Source organism: Octopus sinensis, linkage group LG5 (genome assembly GCF_006345805.1).
Source record: "Octopus sinensis linkage group LG5, ASM634580v1, whole genome shotgun sequence".
Taxonomy (NCBI): Eukaryota; Metazoa; Mollusca; class Cephalopoda; order Octopoda; family Octopodidae; genus Octopus; species Octopus sinensis.
This window is the reverse complement of record NC_043001.1, coordinates 26,581,809-26,604,376: the sequence shown is the minus strand read 5'-3', so window position 1 is coordinate 26,604,376 and position 22,568 is coordinate 26,581,809. Positions and strand designations below refer to the sequence as shown.

At 39.0% G+C, this 22,568-nt stretch overlaps 1 protein-coding gene across 1 annotated transcript in view; it reads left to right on the top strand.

The window, feature by feature from the left end:
• LOC115211878 (heparan-alpha-glucosaminide N-acetyltransferase) overlaps positions 1 to 22,568 on the top strand; it is a 62,171-nt gene that overhangs the window by 30,415 nt on the left and 9,188 nt on the right. The window contains exons 5-14 of the mRNA XM_029780617.2: positions 5,290 to 5,356; positions 6,754 to 6,811; positions 7,725 to 7,828; positions 8,539 to 8,646; positions 9,522 to 9,673; positions 11,962 to 12,074; positions 13,863 to 13,984; positions 14,573 to 14,699; positions 18,515 to 18,601; positions 20,039 to 20,113. Of these exons, the coding sequence (XP_029636477.1) occupies positions 5,290 to 5,356; positions 6,754 to 6,811; positions 7,725 to 7,828; positions 8,539 to 8,646; positions 9,522 to 9,673; positions 11,962 to 12,074; positions 13,863 to 13,984; positions 14,573 to 14,699; positions 18,515 to 18,601; positions 20,039 to 20,113 (1,013 nt within the window). The remainder of the gene's footprint in view (positions 1 to 5,289; positions 5,357 to 6,753; positions 6,812 to 7,724; positions 7,829 to 8,538; positions 8,647 to 9,521; positions 9,674 to 11,961; positions 12,075 to 13,862; positions 13,985 to 14,572; positions 14,700 to 18,514; positions 18,602 to 20,038; positions 20,114 to 22,568) is intronic.

The following is a 22,568-nucleotide window of genomic DNA, read 5'->3' as shown; positions in this document are numbered from 1 at the left end:
CTCTGCTGGTGACTAAAGGCCTCTCGCTCAGAGTAAAAGGCAGACTGTTTGATGCATGTGTACGAACTGCCATGCTACATGGCAGTGAAACATGGGCCGTGACTGCTGAGGACATGCGTAAGCTCATGAGGAATGAAGCCAGTATGCTCTGATGGATGTGTAATGTCAGTGTACTTACTCGACAGAGCGTTAGTTCCTTGAGAGAAATGTTGGACCTAAGAAGCATCAGTTATGGTGTGCAAGAGAGACGATTGCGCTGGTATGGTCATGTGGTGAGAATGGATGAAGATAGGTGTGTGAAAAAGTGCCACACCCTGGCAGTTGAGGGGACCTGTGGAAGAGGTAGACCCAGGAAAACCTGGGTCGAGGTGGTGAAGCACGACCTTCGAACTCTAGGTCTCACCAAGGAAATGACCAGAGACCGAGACCTATGGAAGTATGCTGTGCATGAGAAGACCCGGCAAGACCAGTGAGAACAATCAAAATCAAATCATATATCAGAAAGCAGGGGTTAAGTGACCCATCTGTTCGTGTCCGCTGTCAGCCTCGTCTGGCACCCGTGCCGGTGATACGTAAAAGCACCATTCGCTCATGGCCGTTTGCCAGCTCTGCCTGGCCCCGTGTCGGTGGCACATAAAAGCACCATCCATTCGTGTTCGTTGCCAGCCTCGCCTGGCCCCGTGCCGGTGACACGTAAAAGCACCGTCCGTTCGTGGCCGTTGGCCACCTCTGTCTGGCCCCGTGTCGGTGGCACGTAAAAGCACCATTCGTTCGTGGCCGTTTGCCAGCTCTGTCTGGCCCCGTGCCGGTGACACGTAAAAGCACCATCCGCTCGTGGCCGTTTGCCAGCTCTGTCTGGCAACCATGTCGGTGGCACGTAAAAGCACCATCTGTTCGCGTCCGTTGCCAGCCTCGGCTGGCCCCCGTGCCGGTGACACGTAAAAGCACCATCCGTTCGTGGCCGTTTGCCAGCTCTGTCTGGCCCCGTGTCGGTGGCACGTAAAAGCACCATCCGTCCGTGTCCGTTGCCAGCCTCGGCTGGCCCCCGTGCCGGTGACACGTAAAAGCACCGTCCACTCGTGGCCATTTGCCAGCTCTGTCTGGCAACCGTGTCGGTGGCACGTAAAAGCACCATCTGTTCGCGTCCGTTGCCAGCCTCGGCTGGCCCCCGTGCCGGTGACACGTAAAAGCACCGTCCGTTCGTGGCCGGTTGCCAGCTCTGTCTGGCCCCGTGTCGGTGGCACGTAAAAGCACCATCCGTTCATGTCCGTTGCCAGCATCGCCTGGCCCCGTGCCGGTGACACGTAAAAGCACCATCCATTCGTGGCCGTTCGCCAGCTCTGTCTGGCACCTGTGCAGGTGGCACGTAAAAAAACACCCACTACACTCGCGGAGTGGTTGGCGTTAGGAAGGGCATCCAGCCGTAGAAACACTGCCAGATCTGACTGGGCCTGACGAAGCCTTCCAGCTTCACAGACCCCAGTTGACCCGTCCAACCCATGCTAGCATGGAAAACGGACGCTAAACGATGATGATGATGATGTTCCTTTATTTTTATTTATTAGCTGCTACATTCTTCACCATGATTTTATAAATTCAATCAATTTTTAGTGCTTTATTCTTATATCATCATCATCGTTTAACGTCCGCTTTCCATGCTGGCATGGGTTGGACGGTTTGACTGAGGACTGGCGAGCCAGAAGGCTGCACCTGGCTCCAGTCTGATCTGGCAAAGTTTCTACAGCTGGATGCCCTTCCTAATGCCAACCATTCTGAGTGTATAGTGGGTGCTTTTACATGCCACCGGCACGAGGGCCAATCAGGCAGTACTGGCAACGACCACGCTCAAAAGGTGTTTTTTTACATGCCACCTGCACAGGAGCCAGTCCAGTGACACTGGCAAAAACCACGCTCAAATGTTGTTTTTCACATACCACTGGGACATGTGCCAGTAAGGTGACACAACGATGACACTCGAATGGTGTTTTTTATGTGCCACTGGCATGGGAACCAGTCAGTGGCCCTGGCAACTATCACGCTTAGATGGTGCTTTTAATGTTCCACTGGCACAAGCGCCAATCATGCAGTACCGTCATCGACTATGTCAGCGATTTTGATTTCACTTGCCTCAACAGGTCTTCGCAAGCAAAATTTATTGTCCAGTGAATGAAGGGTACGCATAAGGAGGCTGGTTATACACCACTGGTATAGGCCACAGGTTATGGTCTCACTTGGCTTGCCGGGTCTTCTCAGGCACAGCATATCTCCAAAGGTCTCAGTCACTAGTCATTGCCTCAGTGAGGCCCAAGAGTAACGTCTCTTGATTCATTGATTTATTTACTTGAATTTACAAGAACCATCAAGAACTAAAAGAGGCTGTGTTTTCCAAAATGGAAGCAAACATCTTTCTCCATGTGATCAGCTTGAAAAATTAAAACACTAAGATATTTTCCTATTTAACATGAAACCAATGGTAGCCTTCATTCACAAATAATTATAAATATATGTATATATATATACATACATATATATACATACCTACATATATATGTATATATACATGCATATATGGGTACAGGACATCAAAAAACATCAACGAATTGAGAACATAAAAAACAAAAACATATAAAACGAACTTTTTTTTTGAACAATGAAAGAAACAAATAGAGAAACGAGACAGGCACCTTAAAGAGCATCCCTTCATCAGTTGTCCCCTGTTTTATCTACTCTGCCTTTCGAAGGTAGTGACAAGACATAACTTCATTAAAACAGTCCTTCCCGCAAAGCAAATTAAATAAAATTTGGGATTTTTTGTGGAAGGTTAAAGTGGTAACAAAAACACAGTAAGAACAAAACAGTAAAAACAAACGGTGAGGTCTGTTAAGCCAAGACGATGTGAAGTGCACTGGAAAAACGAGCATTGAGAAGAGACAGGCAAAAGCACTCGAGTCACGAAATGGTATTTTGCTTTGGAATTGAGATGTTTTGAAATGTTTGATTCTTACATATATTCACCTGAGGAGAACAGGTTTTTTTCACATGATGTAATAATTCTATTTATCAATAAAAAAATACAACTGAAACAGCTGTTTAGTGAAACATAATCCATCTGTTGTTGTTTGTATGTATGTATGTATATATACACATATATATATATATATATATATATACACACACACACATATATGCTGGATGGTTGGTGTTATGAAGGGCATCTTGCTGTAAAAATCCTGCCAAAACACAAGTCTGGTGCAGGCTTCTGTCTGGCCATCTCCTGTCAAATCATCCTATTCATACCAGCATGGAAAGCAGACATTAAATGATGATATATATACATCACAGTATTGACTAGACTATAAGATATTGTGATACATCACTGGTCACAATGCACTTCACATTGTTTAAGCCTTTGAATGATGCCATCCTACTGGCTAGTGAAGCAGGCCAACATTGCTCCTGATCAGAAGGTTATACTATTTCAGGGTTACTCAATTAGAACTGAGTAGACTAGAGCAACATGAAAGGAAGTGTTTTACTCAAGAACACTATACACTGCCAAGTCTGAAAATTGAACCCACAATCTAGCAATTGTGAGCGCAACAACCTAACCTCTAGGCCACACAGTTATATATATGTGCATACATGTGTGTGTGTGTGTGAGCGTATTCTTCATAAATTAAGAAACAGTGACAAGTGAAAATTTTGTAAATATAATTGTAAACTTTCATCATATATTGACTATAAAAAATAGTCTAATATTAGGGTATATAAACCCCTAATAGAAAAAGAAATGGGCATTAGTACACATAGGAACTGAACCCACACCTCTTTCAGGTTTGATTTCCACATGTACTAATGCCCACTTTTTCTGTTATGGTGGTTTCTATACCCTAATAACCCTAATATTAGAATATTTTCTATAGTCAGTTGGGCATCCAGTCATAGAAAACCATGCCAAATCAGACTGGAGTCTGGTACAGCCTTCCAACTTACCAGCCCTTTATATATACTTTATTTAAAAGCAGAAGAAATATAACAAAAGCTGTTACTCAGAGTTTCACATTCCTGTTGGTCGGACAATTTTGTTAAAAACAAAACTGCTCAACGAACAGGAACATGAAACTCTGAGTAACAGCTTTTGTTATATTTCTGCTGCTTTGAAATAAAGCAAATTACTCTACCTCTGGTATTTGAGTACTCTTTTTTTTTTCCCACCTTGTTTCACATTTATATGCTTATTCCGGTATATATATATATATTACTCTTTTACTTGTTTCAGTCATTTGACTGCGGCCATGCTGGAGCACCGCCTTTAGTTGAGCAAATCGACCCCGGGACTTATTCTTTGTAAGCCCAGTACTTATTCTATCGGTCTCTTTTGCCGAACCGCTAAGTGACGGGGACGTAAACACACCAGCATCGGTTGTCAAGCAATGCTAGGGGGACACACAAACACACACACGCATACATATATATATACATATATACGACAGGCTTCTTTCAGTTTCCGTCTACCAAATCCACTCACAAGGCATTGGTCGGCCCGGGGCTATAGCAGAAGACACTTGCCCAAGATGCCACGCAGTGGGACTGAACCCGGAACCATGTGGTTGGTCAGCAAGCTACTTACCACACAGCCACTCCTGCGCCTATATATAAATTAGGAAAAAAACCACCTTTTATCAATTCAATAATGAAAAATTAAATTATACCATTTAGAAAAATTACGTATTCTAGAAAGATTAAATATAAGATAAAACATATAATAATGAGTAATGTGCAATATATATATATATTATATTATATTTTGTGAAATTTGATTTAGTATTTCTAAATTGAATTTTTCCCTGTAAGTTTGGAATAATATTCCCTCATATATATATATATATATATATATATAATATATATATATATATATATATATGTATATATATATAAAAAAATAACAAGTACTGTTTAGTTCAAGGGTAGTTTTTATTAGGAATACTTGTGATGAAAGGCATTTCAGTTGTGACCACCATATCTTTTTTTCAAGCATAGTATATTTCGGATTCATCATTCAACTGGCCTTTTTAAGGTAGTAGGGTACAATTTGAGGGAAATTTTGCTACTGTTCCTAGCAAGTCCAGTGACTACAGACACTCTTTGCAAGAAGTATTGTATAATAGTGTAACAATTTTTTTAAAAAATAATTACATGTGTTATGTTTTCAACATTATAAACATATATAGTTTTGTTGATTTAATAAAATGTTTTTGTGTAACTTATAGCATCTCATTGTCTTTCCAGCAATTTATGTCAGCATAGCTGTTGTATTTGTAATCATCTTGCTGAGATATGCATTTTATTTCAAACGGTAATATATTTTCCCTTTTGTACTCTATAAACTTAAATTATTTTACTTTTAATTTTATTTTCTTCTTGTTTCTTCAATATATATATATATATATATATATATATATAAATCAATAAATGGTGGGGTTGTGTTGACCACACGTGGAGAATTGATAGGAGAGGAAAAATTATAATAAGGCAGAATGCTAAATTGAAAGTAAATTTTAATAAAAATGGGTGTATAAAAATGCATTGAGTACATATTTTATTAAACTTGAACAATATTTTTCAAGCAATGAACAATTTTCATCAAAACAATGATGAAATTTGTCGACTTGGAACTTATTGCAAAGCTGCATGATGAACATTTTTTGTCTTCCCATTTGGGCATCAGTACAATTTTTTTAATATCTAACCTCTTTCTTTTCTCTCTCTCTCTTGCTGCTGATTGTTTTCAACCATCACCAGTACCACTACTGTTGCCATCACAACTGCTATACACACACCATTCAGTACCTTTGATTTCACTGCCTTCCCCTCCACCATCATCATCAACGCCACCTCCGCCTCTATCACAACTACAACTCATACTTTTACTATCAAAGGCTAAATGTGCATGTTCATTCAGTATGTTATTCAGCGTGTTGCTTCAGTGTGCAGTCCCTCTATCTCTCACATAACCCACTCTTTCTCTCTCTCTCTCTTATTACTCCCACTGCTACCATCAACACTACTTCTTTTAATAAAACATCAACTCTCCCTAAATTTCTTTCTCTCCCTGCCTTTGCCACTACCCTACTATTACTCTCACCCCATCATGAGGAATAGTAGGAGTGTTGTTTAAATAGTGAAAGAGGGGATCTAAGTGTGACACTGACACAGAAATTAGTTTTCACATTTATTCTATTAGATTTCTTCAGATCTGCTATTACCTACCTACCATGCTCACCAGCACAGGTACTAGTTATGCGACACTGGCCTCTGAGACCCATCACTTGAAAGGTGTTTTTTACATGCCACCAGCATTGGTGCCAAGTACGTGATACCAGTATCAGTCATGACTACAATTGCACCTGGTTTGACAGGTCTTCTCAAGCATGGCATATCGCCAAAGGTCTCAGTCACTAGTCATTGCCTCCATCAGGCCCAACATTCGAAGATCATGCTTCACCACCTCATCTCATGTCTTCTACAGGTACCCCAGGATGGCCACAGTTCAATGACTGAAACCATGAAGCTGTATTTGATATGCACAACTTTTAACAGATTGCTTGTTGATTGGTGTTAGCCAGTGTTTTAGCAATAATATTCCGAACAGAAAAATGTTCCTTTTTACATTTATGTTTCGCATAGAACTTTTTTCCATATCTGTTCATTAGATGCATCAGTATTAGTTTTGTCGTTTTATCTTTCTTACAGCAGTGTCACCTTCAGAAGAATCATTGCCCGATTTAGTCAAGAGAAACTAATTGAAGCAGTAAGTTTATGAAACCCCTTGCTTTAAATTTTCATTGACTCTCTTTATTTGCTTTAGGAATTTATATTACCATAACTACCACAGATAAAACACCTTGCAGGATTAGCTGAAGTCCCTTTAATTCTGGTTTCAAATCCTGCCACACTTGACTCCAGCTTTCATCTTTCTAAGACCAGTGAAATAAATACTAGAAACTCTGTGGCCTGCTGTCTGTGTTTGATAGCAACATTTTTCTCTCATTCTGTTTATTTCATGATGTATGTATTTCAGTTTGTGAAATGTGGGTTAAGTTAAGTTAATTTTTTGGCTCAAAAAGCAAAAAGCAAGGCCATGTAGGGGGACATGGAGTTATGTACAGGGAGAGTGGTCATACAAAGAGTTCAGGCCATTTCTGGTCAAGAGAGACTTTGAACCGAGCGGTCGTCGGCATCTTCACTATCTCGTCCGGCAGCTTATTCCACGGATCCGCAATCCGGACGGAGAAAGCCCCTCTCCTATAGTATGTTCTCCTTTATAGCAAACTTAAAACCATAACTATCATTCACTAGCAAGTATAACTTGGTAGCATGTGCCTCATTTTGCTAATTGCTTTAGATACCTATGTAGTTGTTAGCAGATGTGCACACTGTCTTAGCACATCCACTCTTGATTTGGTGAAACATTGAGGATGTAACAGTTTGCAGGAGAGAGGGCTGCACCAGCTCTTGGCCAATATTCACTTTTAACTGACTAGACTGGAGCAATGTGATATGAAGTGCCTTACTGTAGGATAGAACCTGCTGGTCCAGGAATCACATTCATGACCTTATGATCATGACCACAAAACCCTAATCACTATGATGAAATTATTAGTTTTTTTTTAATTTTATTTATTTTTTATAGTTGGGCTTATTGATAATTAATTTTTTTGTAGGATCTTGGCTCTCCAGACAGCATCAACCCCACAGATGATAATGAAAGCCTACGTAGCCGTGTACTTGTACGGGAAAGGTTAAAATCACTTGATGCATTTCGAGGGTAAGTAATCTATTAATTCTCACTTCATCACTAGTAACATCATGATTAAAGAACAGCAACTGAAATCCAGTTTGCATATTTTATTTTTTATATTTATTTATTTGTTTATTTGTGTTTATTTATATTTATTTATTTGTGTGGACATTTGTTATTGGATCGACAAAGTTTTCGGAATGGTTCACCTTGAAATGGCTGTATTTTGGTATCACATTCATTTCAGTAATACCATTGTACGCACCCCAACACTCAGAATATATGGTCATACCGCCTGACTGGCCCTCGTGCAGGTGGCACGTAGAAGCACCCACTATACTCTTGGAGTGGTTGGCGTTAGGAAGGGCATCCAGCTGTAGAAACTCTACCAAATCATGATTGGAGCCTGGTGCAGCCATCTGGTTCGCCAGTCCTCAGTCAAATCGTCCAACCCATACTAGCATGGAAAGCAGACGTTAAACGATGATGATGATGATGATTAATGATGAAAGAACATTGTGCATAATCTTCTAAGAAATTTTAAAGAAATGCTATTTCTGAATTATGATACTGAATCAATGATCTTGAATTTAAATCTTTGCCATGCCTTTGTGTTTTATTTATTTTTTTAAAACAAAGTAATATATTTTGTTCCATTATATTATTGCTAATTGACTTGTTTGGATAGTTATGGTTAAATAATGCATCTATTTATTAACATTTGTATATTCCTCCAGAATTAGCATTGTGGACATGATATTTGTCAATTGTGGAGGCGGTGAATATTGGTTCTTCAAGCATTCAACTTGGAATGGAATAACTTTTGCGGATCTAGTTTTTCCTTGGTAAGATAACTTCTGTATTCTTTTGTGAATTTGAAAATATTAGTGTAGTATGATCTGTAAAGTGATTAGTGATAGGAAAGGCATCCAGCTGTAAAATCCAAGTCAAAAGCGAAAGATACGAGCAAGACTTGATCCTTCAATCCATCTGTAGAAGCAACGGTGCCCATTGAAAACTGATTTAAATTACAATGAGAAAGGGGATGTAAAATAATTCATTCTTTTATTGGCCACAAGGGCTGACAAAAATCAATTATCACATAAAGGGACAAAACAGGACGAAAGGTTGCAAAGGGTTTTGTCCGTTTGTGAAATCCGAGTAAAAAAGCAGTTTAACAACGAAAATATAACAACAAAAAACTCCCAATAGGGGGAGGCGTTACAAAAGGTTCCTGGTGGAAAAAATCCATAAAAGCCAACGGGAGCCTGGTCAAAAAAAGGGGGGTAGAGAGCCCCTTTCTCCTTTTATATTAACTTTTTAAATCACAGGTGTAATATCAGAATGGCTCCTTTCATACTGGCCATTCTTGCGACATTTATCCACCTTTCATTACACAAATAACAAATTCATATACACACACTACATGGTCTGAGAGGATGTTTTATGATTCCTACTATAATGTCTCAGGTGTCTGATTTCTAATTTTTCAGAAGTCAACATGACCTTTCATCAATCCAACAATCCATAAAATACCAATAATTATACTTTAGGAGGTTTACATGGACATTATCTTTGGATTTTATGGAAAAGGACATGAAGTTTATTGGAAAAAGAAAAAAAGAAAAAAAAACGTTCAAAAATCAACAGTTTAGTAAATGAAACTTCTAAGTTCACTGTCTTTTACTCCATTCTGTATTGTAAATCTATTTAATTTCAGGTTTGTCTTCATCATGGGAACCTCTATGGCTTATAGTTTTCGAAGCATGATGCGGAAAGAGATTAAAAAACACACAATCATAGGAAAGATAATTTGGAGAACACTTGTGTTGTTTTTCCTTGGAATCATAATCAACACTATAAACATACACAGTAAGTTTTATTTACCTAATAATATTTCTGTTTTTATACAATTAATTGTTATCAGCTTAATTTTCTATTTAATCTATTTTTTTTTACATTGTATTCTATATTATTTACAGATAAAAAGTCTTTAGGTGTTTGGTTAAAAAAGTTCATTTAATCTGGTTTGTTATTAACATTTCCTATCTGTTCAATGTTGTAGGATCTTACTTTTGAAAAATGCTTTGCTCAGTGTAAAGACATGTTTGGTAGATGCAAAGTATTGTACCATTTTTAATAAGCTGATTAATATCATCATCATCATCATCATCGTTTAACGTCCGTTTTCCATGCTAGCATGGGTTGGATGGTTCGACCAGGAGGCTGTACCAGGCTCCAGTCTGATCTGGCAGGGTTTCTACAGCTGGATGCCCTTCCTAACGCCAACCACTCCATGAGTGTAGTGGGTGCTTTTTACGTGCCACTGGCACAGGTGCCAGGGGAGGCTAGCAACGGCCACAATCGGTTGGTGCTTTTTACGTGCCACCGGCACAGGTGCCAGGGGAAGCTGGCAACGGCCACAATCAGTTGGTGGTTTTTACGTGCCACCGACATGGAAGCCAGTCAAAGCGGCGCTGGCATTGGCCACATACGGATGGTGCTTTTTATGTGCCACCAGCACAGGTGCCAAAAATTTTTAATGTTTGGGCATCATAGAAAATTCCATAATGACAGATCAAGTTCTGAAGAGTATAGATTACATTGTTCTCATTTGTTGTATATAAAATAAATTGTTATAGTCTAATTATAGCTGTCGTTTGAACTATTGTACAATGTAAATAGTTAACAATGACTGTTAACATTTAGTTACCATTTTTCAGAACTGCTCCTGCATAGTATCTTCTTATGAAACACTACTTAACTACTTCATCATCATCATCGTTTAACGTCCGTTTTCCATGCTAGCATGGGTTGGACGGTTTGACTGGGGTCTGGGAAGCCAGGAGGCTGCACCAGGCTCCAGTCTGATCTGGCAGTGTTTCTACAGTTGGATGTCCTTTCTAACACCAACTACTCCGTGAGTGTAGTGGGTGCTTTTTACATGCCACCGGCACAGGTGCCAGGGGAGGCTGGCAACGGCCACAATCGGTTGGTGCTTTTTATGTGCCACTGGCACAGAAGCTAGTCAAGGTGGCGCTTATTGTAATAAATATGCAATTAAGATTGAAGACATGTAATTTCTAAATGGTGCTGAAAAGAGGATTCACTGCATATATGACAAATATTTGTGCCTAGGTGTGCTCTGAGAGGGCTTCAATCTAGAACTATGTGATGTTTTTGGTAGGAAGCTGAAGCAAAGTACAGAGTTGTACTTGTTTTATTTGAAAGCTGTAATGAATTTTGAAGAAGTGTCATGGAGCAAATCCTATTGAGAATAGGGACAAGTGAAAATTAAACTTCAATGAGTTTGATCTGGTCTTACCAAATTTTGATTGATAAAGTAGGGAAGGATATGACAAATTGGGATAAAGATATTTTGAGCTATTTATGTAGAGCCCTCGGTTTACTTTATCATCATTTCTTTTCTGCTACCCTGTACTATCAGACATCTACTCACCCACTCACTCCTGGCACCCTTTCCACCTTCATTTCTCTTCACCTTATATCTTAAAGGTCCATGCTGACCCTTATCATTTATATCACTTTCCAACTCTACCCTCACCAGCCTTCCTTCTAAAATGTGAGTAATCATACAGCTCCTCTACAGCAAAAGGTCCTTTTGTCTCATACTTTATCCCTTTCTACTCTTTATTCTCCTAGCATCTGTATTCTTCTCTCAGCCAAGAGGTCCTTGTCTTGAGGAATAGATGGTGCTAATACCATATTACAAAGCACTTATCTCAGTGTCACATAATAGTGTCTGTGCTGGTACCCTGTAAAACTACCTGTTGCACGTTAAAGCACCTATACTGATGCAATGTGAAAAGCACTCGGTACACTCTGAAATGGTTGGCATCAGGAAGGGCATCCAACCATAGAAACCATACCAAAAGAGACAACTGGATCCTGGGCAGTTCTCCATCTGGCTAGCTCCTGTCATACTGTCCAACCCATACCAGCATGGAAAATAAACATCAAATGATGATGATATAATAATTAACAATAATGATAGTCATAATATTAATGATGGCAATATCATAATGCTGATAATGTTATTGATGATAATTGTGATATAAAGTTAATTATAGGGCCTGTTTTCTGTTCAGTGGGTATTGTTATAATGTTGATTAGTACTTTTGTTGTTTTTTTTTCTCCAGATATTGAATTAAAAGATATCCGTATTCCTGGAGTACTTCAACGTATTGCTGTAACTTACTTTGTTGTATCTATAGCACACATGTTTTCTGCCCGACCAGCTGACAGCCATCAAGTAAAGTATTTGAATTATCAACAACTTATAAGCTATAATTATTTCATTTCTGTTATTTGTACATAAAATCAATGTAATATTTCTAACCTTATTTGATTGTTTTAAGACTTTTTTTTTTTGCATTTAGTCACTGTCAAACACTATGTAAAAATTGTTTTTAAATGTACATTAAATGACTTTTAAAATTTGTCATTTACCATCAAAATGTAGACCACTACAATTAAAGCGGGGATATTTTTGTTTATACTTCAGTTTCTGATTTGGTGACATCAGAACTGACCAAAGCCTTGTGCGTGGATTTTATAGACAGAAACTGTTACTATTTTTCATGGTAAAATATTTTGTTTTCAAATGACAGTTGAGTTTTTGGAGTTAGAAGAGACTAGGAAGTAAATAATTCAAAGTCAACATTTAATTATGAACTCCTCAATTTTTTTATTATATATTTTCCAACAGAGGTAACTGCTAGCTAAATCTCTTTTTCTCCCACTTGTTATTATACTCTCATTCCAACTACTCCCAGCACTAATTAAGTTATTTAATGAGGACATGCAAAGGTCATAAACACTGCCCGCTCTTCCACTAAACAACTAAAAATAATTTGTGTGTGTGTATAAGGGGGGTGTCACCACTTGTTAGCCTTCTAAGTAGTTTATGGATTTTGTTTCATGACTTTACCACTGCTAACTGTTCTTGTATATTGAATGCATTTGAAGTCTTGATTTCCTCCTAATTTTCATCTTTATCGTGTTCCTACCGAGTACACCATACTGATTTCATATCAGCTTTCTTTGTACTTATCAAGCAAGGCTCATTCCCTGATGTCGCTAAGATTTCATATCCTTTATTGTTAACCGTTCTCTTAGTCTATATTTAAATCTAGGAAAGAAAAAGAAAATTTTTAATTTGTCCTGAAATTAAATGAACTACTTGTCATTAAGAAACATTGCATTCTGACATTTGGAATAAATTTAATATGGTTATTAATATCATTTATATATCATGAAAAAGATTTAATATATAGGAGGCACCTGTGTCGGTGGCACATAAAATCACCCACTACACTCTCGGAGTGGTTGGCGTTAGGAAGGGCATCCAGCTGTAGAAACACTGCCAGATCTGACTGGCCTGGTGCAGCCTTCGGGCTCCCCAGACCCCAGTTGAACCGTCCAACCCATGCTAGCATGGAAAGCGGACATTAAATGATGATGATAAGGAGGAGGAGGAGGATGAATACCATACATGTGTATTTTGGCCAGCCTGTATAATTTTGTGTTTTATGTTATAACTAATACACATGAAAGCACATGGCTCAGTGGTAAGAGCATCTGGCTCACAATCATGAGGTAGTGAGTTCGATTCCCGAACTAGGCCATGTGTTGTGTTCTTGAGCAAGACACTTTATTTCATGTTACTCCAGTTCACTCAGCTGTAGAAATGAGTTGTGACCTCACTGATGCCAAGTTGTATCAGCCCTTGCCTTTCCCTTGGGTAACATTGGTGGTATGAAGAGGGGGGGTGCCAAGTTGTATCGGCCCTTGCCTTTCCCTTGGGTAACATTGGTGGTATGGAGAGGGGAGGCTGGTATGCATGGGTAACTGTTGGTCTTCCATAAACAACCTTGCCCAGGCTTGTGCCTCAGAAAGGGAACTTCCTAGGTGTAATCCCATGGTCATTCATGACCGAAGAGGGTTCTTTACTTTTATAGTTAATATATCTGATAATGCATTATGAAAACAATTTTCTTTAATATATAAATACATGATTTTTTTTTTTTTTATATTTCAGTTTGTTTGGTGGAGTCCAATCCAAGATATTGTTAATTATTGGCTTGACTGGGTTGTTGCGTTAAGTCTACTGATTATCTATCTTTGTGTGACATTCTGTTTACCAGTGCCAGGCTGTCCAACGTAAGTTTAACTTAAAGAAATTCTTTTGACCTGTCCCATAAAACTGTGTTCATAAGAAGAGATTGTTGTAGTTTATGTAGTTCATTATCTGAATTAGATGACTAATATTAATACAATATTTTTAGAAATAATTTTGTTATATATAAAATGCTAAAATTCATTTACAAATCTGGCATGAATATGAAGACTCTTCATAGATTTTGACTAATAGCTGGGAATTAAAGTAACTTAATTGTTTTGTCTTCACATGAGTTGGTGTAGCTACTAGCACTATGAAAGTATTTTGTGACATTTTTTATACATTTCTCCATATTTAATTCTATATCAAGTATTAAAGCATCAAATAGAAACTGAAGTGAAATAACAATTATACATATTAATTAGTTACGCCATCTTTTCAAGAATGTTATTTTCAAAATTTTTTGGCAGAAATATTGGCAGAAAAAGGAACCAGACTGTTACTTTAGATATTAATCAAGATGATTCTTGCATCAGTGTTTTAAATGAATCTATATCTTACAGGGTGGTTTATATTTGTTCATCTTTTGTTGAATACATGTTCTTTACTTTTTTTTTTATTTTATGCAGTGGTTACCTAGGTCCTGGTGGATTGAGTGATTATGGTAAACACAAGAATTGTACAGGTGGTGCAGCTGGCTATATTGATAGACAAGTGTTTGGAAAATCACACATGTATCCAAGAGGAACATATAGGGTATTTCTGTATTTCTCTACTATTATCAACATACACAATTCCTAATATTTTACATCTAGTTATACATTTAGATCGGACTGATATTCACCAGTGACCACCTCTCCACTTCACCTCCTATCTTTACCATTCACTAATTCACTTCTATCATCATCGTTTAACGTCCGCTTTCCATGCTAGCATGGGTTGGATGATTTTGACTGAGGGCTGGCGAACCAGATGGCTGCACCAGGCTCCAATCATGATCTGGCAGAGTTTCTACAGCTGGATGCACTTCCTAACGCCAACTCTATTCATCTGCTATTCCCCCTTTGCACTCCTGCACACTTAACCTACCCATCCACCCTATCCAATCCTCCAGACCATGTTCACCTTGCTGTAACTTGAGGGTATGCCATGACACCACTACCATTTTCTCTCCTTTTCCAACTGGGGTAACCAGGTATGTCCTCTACAGCATAACACCTGTTTCTTATTTCTTTATTGCCCACAAAGGGCTAAACATAGAGTGGACAAACAAAGGGATTAAGTCGATTACATTGACCCCAGTGCATAACTGGTACTTAATTTATCAACCCCGAAAGGATGAAAGGCAAAGTCAACCTTGGCGGAATTTGAACTCAGAACGTAATGGCAGACGAAATACTGCTAAGCATTTCGCCCGGTGTGCTAACGTTTCTGCCAACTCACTGCCTTCCTACAGCATAATACCTGTTTCTATCCTTCTGGCATACTTTAACTTCTCACCACCTGGCACAAAGCCACCTCCCTCAATACTACACACCCAACCTTAGTTGGGGAGGGAGTTTTGCCTTACAAGTTATTAGATGACCTCACCAGTGTTACTACCATAAAAAGGATCCAGGGCACTGTGAAATGGTTGATATTAGGACATCCAACCATAGAGACCATGTCAAAGCAGACATTGAAACTTGATGTAGTCCTCTGATTTGTTTGCTCTACTGAAATTGTCCAGCTTGTGCCAGCACAGCAAACAGACATTAGATAACGATGATGATGTTGATAAGACTCACTTCCATGCCTCTTTTCAGAATCACTAAGTGCAAGTGTACCCATATCCTTCTACACACACTTCTCTCCTACTATATATATCTCAGTTTTCTCTGATATACTGCTTTGCGATCTGGAACACCTCGTGCCATAGAACATTGGAAAACCTGTTGGTTTTTTTTTGGAGGGGGGGGGGCCTGCTTCTCCCCTTCCTAAATAGATCTATCTCCAAGCTTCTCTTCTAGCCACCTGGTAAAGTTCTCTGTTGTTCCCATTCTTCCAAATCTTCCAGCGTGACTCTTCGCTTTTATGGTTCTGACTACTTCCCTCTTCCATTACCATGCTGCCCTTGGTCTGGCTGGAATTTTCCACCGGTCACAGATTTGTTCTGTAGCCCTCAAGTAGATTGTCCTGTAAGAACATCCAGTTGGTATACATCTCTCCTCCTTTTCATTGAATGCTTCAGTTAATGAAACTCAAACACTTTGACTGATTGAAGAATACTTACTCTTCCATATCTTCCTTTTCCACATTGGTTTGTGTCCCTCAATCTTTCTAGCTCTATGAATGTATGTATGTGTGTGCGAGTGTTTGTATCTCCTTATCCTGTCATCATGTGATACTTGTAAGTGTTGCCATACAAATAGTGTCATCCATTTCTAACATTCTGTGAGAATGTATCTGGTCATGTGTTTATATTACCTTGCTTGACAGTAGATGAGGATTGGCAACAGGAAGGGCATCTGGATGTAGAAAATCTGCTTCAATGAATCCATCTGACCCATACAATCATGGGAAAGTAGACATTAAAATGATGCTGATGTTGATATGGTTGAAGAAAATACTAGTACAGTAGGGTGTCACATGTGTAATTTAGTGAGTTGAAAACTTCTGTCAGCTTAAATTAACCAAACAATTGTATGTTTTTAAAATCTTACGAAAAAAACAAGTCCAAATAAGGAGATAACTCCAATAAAACATTTTTGTGAGGACTCTTTTCAATTTACTACATTACATATATGGTTTTAACTTATTTCATTATTTTCTCCATTGAATCCTGGACATCATATTCCAGTTAATTTTTCTCTAAAAATACCTGGGTCTCTCTCTCTTTACTCTTTTACTTGTTTCAGTCATTTGACTGTGGCCATGCTGGAGCACTGCCTTTAGTCGAGCAAATTGACCCCAGGATTTATTCTTTGTGAGCCTAGTACTTATTCTATCAGTTTCTTATGTTGAACCGCTAAGTTACGGTTGTCAAGTGATGTTGGGGGGACAAACACACATATATATACGACAGGCTTCTTTCAGTTTCCGTCTACTAAATCTACTCACAAGGCTTTGGTCGGCCCGAGGCTATCGTAGAAGACACTTGCCCAAGGTGACATGCAGTGGGACTGAACCCGGAACCATGTGGTTGTTAAGCAAGCTACTTACCACACAGCCACTCCTGCGCCTCTGTAATTTTTTAAATCTTTCAATTGAATTCAGATTGGTCAATTTCTAATTTTTCCCCTCGTTATTTGTAAATTTTAAATTCTTATGTTTTAAGAGCTTTTGTTTGTACTAGTTTTTCTCCTTTAGTATTGACTCTCAGCTTTCTAATACATAGATTTTACCACATTAATACATCACTTTGATATTAATCATCATCGTTGTTTAATGTTCACTTTTCCTTGCTTGCATGGGTTTGAGAAAGTTTATTGGGGCAGATTTTCTATGGTCAGATTTCTATCCTATTGCCAGGGGACCTTACCTAGTTCCTAGTAAAGCAAGTTTCCCTGTAGCCAGGCATGTTTTTCTAGAATAGTAGAAATGAAATGATATACATTTACAACAATCACAATATCAAAACAAGGTGACACACACTCAAACAGGCTTCTTTCTGTTTCCATTTACCAAATCCATTGACAAGGCTTTGGTAGGCACGAGACATAGAAGTTAGTTGCTCAAGGTGCCACACAGTAGGACTGAACCTGAAACCATGTGTTTGGGAAGCAAACTTCAAAACTATACAGCTATGCATGAACCTAGACACCCATATTTTTTTATATTTAAATTTGATTTACTATTGTAAAGCAGACATTAAACGAACACAGTGATGATGATATTGTATAAAATATTATTGTTTTTCTATGGTAGCTTGCTTACCAATCTTATTAAAGTCATTAAAGATACAAATTTCATTAAACAATTTTTTTTAATATTTGTTCAAAAGATTTTGACTGTCTCTTTTGACAGACTTCAATAAATATATTTAAATTTAAGGCGCAGGAGCGGCTGTGTGGTAAGTAGCCTGCTTACCAACCACACGGTTCCGGGTTCAGTACCACTGCGTGGCACCTTGGGAAAGTGTCTTCTACTATAGCCTTGGGCCAACCAAAGCCTTGTGAGTGGATTTGGTAGACGGAAACTTAAAGAAGCCTGTCGTATATGTATATATATGTGTGTGTATGTTTGTCCCCCCAACATTGCTTGACAACCGATGCTGGTATGTTTACGTCCCCGTTACTTAGCAGTTCGGCAAAAGAGACTGATAGAATAAGTACTAGGCTTACAAAAGAATAAGACCTGGGGTCGATTTGCTCGACTAAAAGGCGGTGCTCCAGCATGGCCACAGTCAAATGACTGAAACACGTAAAAAAAAATTTTTTTTTTAAATAGTAATTTTAAAATAATCTTAAGATTCTAGCTGTAATTGATATTCTTTCTTCATATTTTTTACTGTCTAAATTATTCCAATTTGGACAATTGGATTCCAGTTATGTCCACAAAACACAATTAACCTCTTGTTTTCTTCTTCATAGGAGATCTATCATACTCATCAATCGTTTGATCCAGAAGGACTTCTTGGCACCCTTACATCATGTGTTATTTGTTTCCTTGGATTACAGGTTTGTATCAGTTTATGATTGAAAGATATTTTATTTATTTATTGTAATGCTCTGTTAGGAAAATGAAATCTGTAGTAATATCTACAATCAAATAATCTCTATTACCTCTTGTCTCTAAACATCTTGTTGACTCTCTTGACATATCTAACCTTCCTTCACTACCAAATGAGATAAATTTTAAACTCCTTTAATAATAACCTGAGACTACTTTTAGTTCTATGAAATGAAGCAGGATTTTTTTTTTAATGTCTAGAATATGTTAGGTTTCAAACAGTAGCCTGATATGTTATTATACTAAACACCACTAAATTCTTGATTATTTTCAAAACTGATTCAAAAATTACAGAGATGTACTTGCATAGCAAGTGACCTGATCTGAGATTGTGTGCTGGAGCGAAAACAATTGCAGCGTGGAAGGTATTTATAAGCCATTTAAGAAACACACAAAAACCATTAGATTCATTTCAACATTTAAATTTAATTTTGTCAAAATATTTTCGTCACTTTGAGACCGCAACCTGTTCACTGACAAAACTTCATGCTGCACTGGCAGTTTTGTCAGTGAACAGGTTGCGGTCTCAAAGCGACGAAAATATTTTGACAAAAGTAAATTTAAATGTTGAAGTGAATCTAACGTTTTTTGTGTTTCTTAAATGGCATATAAACACATTCCACACTGCAATTGGTGATTAAAAAAATAGCTGTTTATCTCATTAGAAATATAACTAAGAGTTCAATCAGTATTGTATCCACTTCTTTATGATCCTGTAGCTGCTGCTTCATGAATTTTTCATTTATAGCAGTTAGTCAAATCACTGTTAGTTCTCTGACAGAAAGTCTACTTTATATTTGACCATCCATGTCACCTAAATAAATGGAGATGAGGTCAGTATGGATAACAAGAAGAAATATATGTAACTGAATGGAAATGACACAAATATTCTGATGATACTACATAGTCCTGTGGGCTAGAAATTAATGTGAGTTGGTGAGTGGCTTTATGCCAATCAGTCAAGTGGCCTCTCTTGGATGCAGTTTTGGATTCTGTGGCTACACTGGATACAACATGCTAAATGTATGAGCAGTACACCATTGTGGTGTCACCTGAGCTTTATAGAGAGTTAGTAGTTGTTGGAAGCTGAAGTATTTTCTGGCTTTGAAAGAAAGACTAGTCATTGTGATGCAGTTTCAGCTATGTTGAAGATTTGTGTTTATCAAGAGATATTCACAGTGTTGGGGAGGGCTGACATGTGTCATGATCTTGAGGGTTCCAGTTCAGTGCTGCTCATGTTTAGAGGGGAATGGGGTGCCATAATGTTTTCTAGATAGGTTTTATTATTGTTTCTTCGTAATGTTGAAGCAAACAGGAAAGGAATTTGAGACAGTTTCATGATTTGATTTTTATAATTTATAGGATGTTTTTTTTTTTCCTTTCAGGCAGGAAAAATATTTCTTATGTTTCGGATGCATTCAGAAAGAGTGAAACGATTTTGTATCTGGGGTGTTGTTATAGTGAGTTACAATTACTTTATTGATTTTACCGTTTTATTTATTCCATTCAAATAATTAGTTTCTTGTTGTGTAAAGTCCAAGCCCTTACCTAGAGCATCAAGGATTAAGTGGCTATTAAAACAATGATGATAATTTATTTACTATCATAAAAGTTTAATTTATGTGTCCATAGTGTAAGCTATGGACACATAAGAGGTGCAGCAATGTCAAAGGTAGGCTAACTGGGAAGATAGTTTTTGTATGTGGCAGATGCTCAGGAGCATTGACCTCCAAAAATCTGCAGAAAACAACTTCCGTCACTTTCCAGGGGGAAAAACTAGAAGTAGTTGATAGCTTCCGTTATCTAGGTGACCAAGTCAGTAGTGGGGGTGGGTGCGCTGATAGTGTAACTGCTAGAATAAGAATAGCCTGGGCAAAGTTTAGGGAGCTATTACCTCTGCTGGTGACTAAAGGCCTCTCGCTCAGAGTAAAAGGCAGACTGTTTGATGCATGTGTACGAACTGCCATGCTACATGGCAGTGAAACATGGGCCGTGACTGCTGAGGACATGCGTAAGCTCATGAGGAATGAAGCCAGTATGCTCTGATGGATGTGTAATGTCAGTGTACTTACTCGACAGAGCGTTAGTTCCTTGAGAGAAATGTTGGACCTAAGAAGCATCAGTTATGGTGTGCAAGAGAGACGATTGCGCTGGTATGGTCATGTGGCGAGAATGGATGAAGATAGGTGTGTGAGAAAGTGCCAATCCCTAGCAGTTGAGGGAATCCGTGGAAGAGGTAGACCCAGGAAAACCTGGGATGAGGTGGTGAAGCACGACCTTCGAACGTTAGGCCTCACCATGGAAATGACTAGAGACCAAGACCTATGGAAGTATGCTGTGCATGAGAGGACCCAGCAAGACTAGTGAGGCCATAACCCGTAGCCCCTACCTGGGACGTAGTCAGTCCACCTGTGCATACCTTCCTTCTTGTGACACTTGTGAAGACCTGTTGAGGCAAGTGAAAATCAAATCAAATCAAACCAAATCAAAATAGATGAACATCAATGGAATTTGTATCCTTGTGGTACCAGTGCCGGTGGCACATAAGAAAACCATCCGAACGTGACCGTAGCCAGTACCGCATTGACTGGCCTCCGTGCTATGGGCACATAACAAACACCATCCGATCGTGGCCGTTCGCCAGCCTCGTCTGGCACCTGTGTTGGTGGCACATAGAAAACACCATTCGAGCGTGGCCGTCTGCCAGCCTCGTCTGGCACCTGTGTCGGTGGCACATAAAAAACACCATCCGAGCGTGGCCGTCTGCCAGCCTCGTCTGGCACCTGTGTCGGTGGCACATAAAAAAACACCATCCGAGCGTGGCCGTCTGCCAGCCTCGTCTGGCACCTGTGTCGGTGGCACATAAAATCACCCACTACACTCTCGGAGTGGTTGGCGTTAGGAAGGGCATCCAGCTGTAGAAACACTGCCTGGCCTGGTGCAGCCTTCGGGCTTGCCAGACCCCAGTTGAACCGTCCAACCAATGCTAGCATGGAAAGCGGGCGTTAAACGATGATGATGTTTATTGCTTTTATAAGGCTGCCTCTCACCATATACATGCAATATTGTATATTTTGTCATGTTTTGGTTTGCTCAAGATAATTCTCTCCAATTTAGACCTAACAGGTGATGAATCACTCTTTTCTTTCAGTGTCAGCACACACAGAAGTTGACATAACGATTTCAGAGTACTTTTCATTTCCATGCAAGTAAATCATTATGATCTGAATGTTGTTGTAGTTGACATGGTGTGGTAGTTGTGAGTGAGTGTCATCATCGTGCAAACTGTCCTTTGTTTCCAGTCTTGTGTGTCTGGTCATAAAGAAATATTAACCTTGCATGGAAACAGGTGAAGGTTGGTGGCAAGAACAGCATCCTGCCACAAAAAAATCTCCCTTGACAAAATTCTGTTTGACCCAGGTAAACATGGAAAAGTGGATGTTGAACTAATGATGATGATGATCGTATATATTTATGTCTTCTTTGTGCTTGGTTCATACAATGATAATACATACACGTGCCGGTGGCACGTAAAAAGCACCATTCGAGCGTGATCATTACCAGCATCATCTTACTGGCACTTGACTAGTGACTGAGACATTTGGAAATATGCGGTGCTTGAGAAGACCCAGCAAGCCAAGTGAGACCATAACCTGTGGCCTATGCCAGGGGTGTAAGCAGTCCGCTTAGGCATACCTTTCCTTCATTGGAAACTAAACTCTGCTGAGGCAAGTGAAATCGAAATCAAATTCGATGACAGCGCCACATGACTGGCATCAGTGCTAGTGGAGTGCTAAGAGCACCATCTGAGCATAATCGTTGCCAAGGCTGCTGACTGGCCCCCATGCCGGTGGCACGTAAAAAGCACCATTCGAGCGTGATCGTTACTAGCATTGCCTTACTGGAACTTGTGCT